Source organism: Siphateles boraxobius, unplaced genomic scaffold (genome assembly GCF_051911475.1).
Source record: "Siphateles boraxobius isolate OS27281-9 unplaced genomic scaffold, OSU_SipBor_1 8, whole genome shotgun sequence".
Lineage (NCBI taxonomy): Eukaryota > Metazoa > Chordata > Actinopteri > Cypriniformes > Leuciscidae > Siphateles > Siphateles boraxobius.
The window spans coordinates 38360905-38363026 of record NW_027509208.1 but is presented as its reverse complement, the minus strand read 5'-3'; the positions used below and the strand labels follow the sequence as shown (position 1 = coordinate 38363026).

Sequence of the window (2122 nt, the reverse complement as noted above, 5' to 3'; positions counted from 1 at the left end):
CCAAAATAAAAGATCATGTGTTTATCTCTTTCATGCATAGAAATTAGTACAAAACTAATTATGAAAGTTGCTTTTATTTTTCAGTGCATTTGTTTTACAATATATGGCTATTACTGTCATGGGATTAATATTATAACTATTATTATGTAGTAGTGTAATGCAGACAGACACTATATCACAGCTAAAAGAGTTGAGTTTTTCTTTGTTCAATTTGCACACTGATTATGGGTTGGAGCTCTTAATTTTTAACTCACAAAGTGCAACAGATTGATGAATTTAAAATTAAAAAGCACACATTTTTCTTACGGGGGGTGGAGGTCCACCCACCACAGATTTACCAAAAATCCTGTCAAACACTGGTATTGCTATGCCAGTGCAGCTTATAGCTTGTTTTAGGATTCATCATTGTGGAGTAGTTCGACAGTAGTGATTTCATCTATTAACTCTTACTCACTCCTACCCATTACATGGCATTAGTGGTTTTAATAGGAGTTAGTATACATATTCAGGGGCGTGAAAAGATCGGATGTTTATGATTATATGTAGTGGTGGGCCAGTCTGGGCCAAAATGCCCGGGCCGATTTTTAGTCCCAGTCCAGCCCTGTTTCCGTGTAAACATTTAAAAACAACACGATATAAAATGCAGTCTGTATTGGCATATGTACAGCCGGCAATTGAGAGTTAAAATGCGATCACGTGTAGTCTGGGTCCATAGATCAATGATCACTGTGTGATACTGATAACTGAACTGTATTTCGACAATATTTGAGGAAATTATCAATAGCTGTTTTGTAGTCAAGACTCATGTTTAATATAACAAAATATTATAAATTAACCGAGACAAAGTATATATGGAAAATAAACAACAGGAAAAAGAGGAGAAACAATTTGTCTTACATTCAATGACTTACTGCACATTCATCAGAGAGGAGTCTTCATTAAACACTTTAAATGTGAAAATTAATTTTAAGCTTTTCTGAAACCAGGGGTAAAATAAGGCATAAATTATGGGATTAATGGTGGAGTTCAGGAAGAAAACCGTTACAGTAACATTTCTGACATTAAACAAGTTATCATTACTGTACGGAATCACTAAAGAACAGATATAATATGGCAGTAAACACAGGAGAAACACACAGACCAGAATCCCCAGCAGTATCGCAGCTTTTCGCTCTGATTTGTCACTGACTCTGTTTTTAGAGGATTCTTTGCTTTTGTGAACCTGAAGGGCTCTTATAGCAGTCACATGTTTCCTAACAATGACAAAAACATGAGTGTATAATATTATGATGAGTGTACATGGCATAAGAAACACAACCAGGAGATCAATGAAGGATGAAACCCCATCTACAATATAAACACATTCTCCTGGACATATGAAAGTGAAGTTTCCATTAATGAAGAGAATAGTGAAGTTATAAAGGAGTGAAAACAGCCAGTTAAATAAAGTTGCTATGCAGATCACAGTGGGAGAGATTTTCTCTGAGTAAAAAAAAGGAGAATGTAAAGCCAGAAACCGATCAACTGCTATTAGAGCCACAGTGTGAACAGACACGCTTGTTGCTTGAAAAGTCACAAAATTGAAAACCGAGCACATCACTGGTCCAGAAATCCAACATGACTCGATGAGCCAAGACAAATGAAATGGAATCCCAAAAACTCCTGTAAGCAGATCAGACGCAGCTAAAGAGAGGATGAGGATGTTAGCAGGAGTGTGGAGCTGCTTGAAGTGACTAACAGAGATGATGACCAGCAGGTTTCCACACACGGTCAGAAGAGCCACAGCTGCTGCGGACACATACAGAATCACATAGACAGAGAAAGAAACAGATCTCTCTGGAAAGTAATATTCCTGACAGTCATCAGTTTGGTTCGCTGCTGTAAGATTCATTCTAGAAAAAACATCCAACTTTCTTCATATAAAAAATTAGTAACCACAGATAAAGATCTCTGAAGATGCTATTTGTCTTTCCAACAGCTCTGAACTGCTCCTCACCGAAACTCAAGTGACTCCTTGAGGCTCCATAATACCAGATAAATATGGGCTACAACCCACACACCCCTTTATACACTTGACATGTTGACTCTTTCCGAGACTGGCAGCATCATGGGAGAAGAACAG

The 2122-nt window shown here is 37.5% G+C and overlaps 1 protein-coding gene across 1 annotated transcript; it reads right to left on the bottom strand.

Moving 5' to 3' along the window:
• Positions 1 to 907: 907 nt before the first annotated feature.
• LOC143728743 (trace amine-associated receptor 13c-like) lies at positions 908 to 1891 on the bottom strand. Its single transcript, XM_077219582.1, has one exon. It carries the CDS (start codon positions 1889 to 1891, stop codon positions 908 to 910), a length of 984 nt encoding a protein of 327 aa, XP_077075697.1.
• Positions 1892 to 2122: the final 231 nt, after the last annotated feature.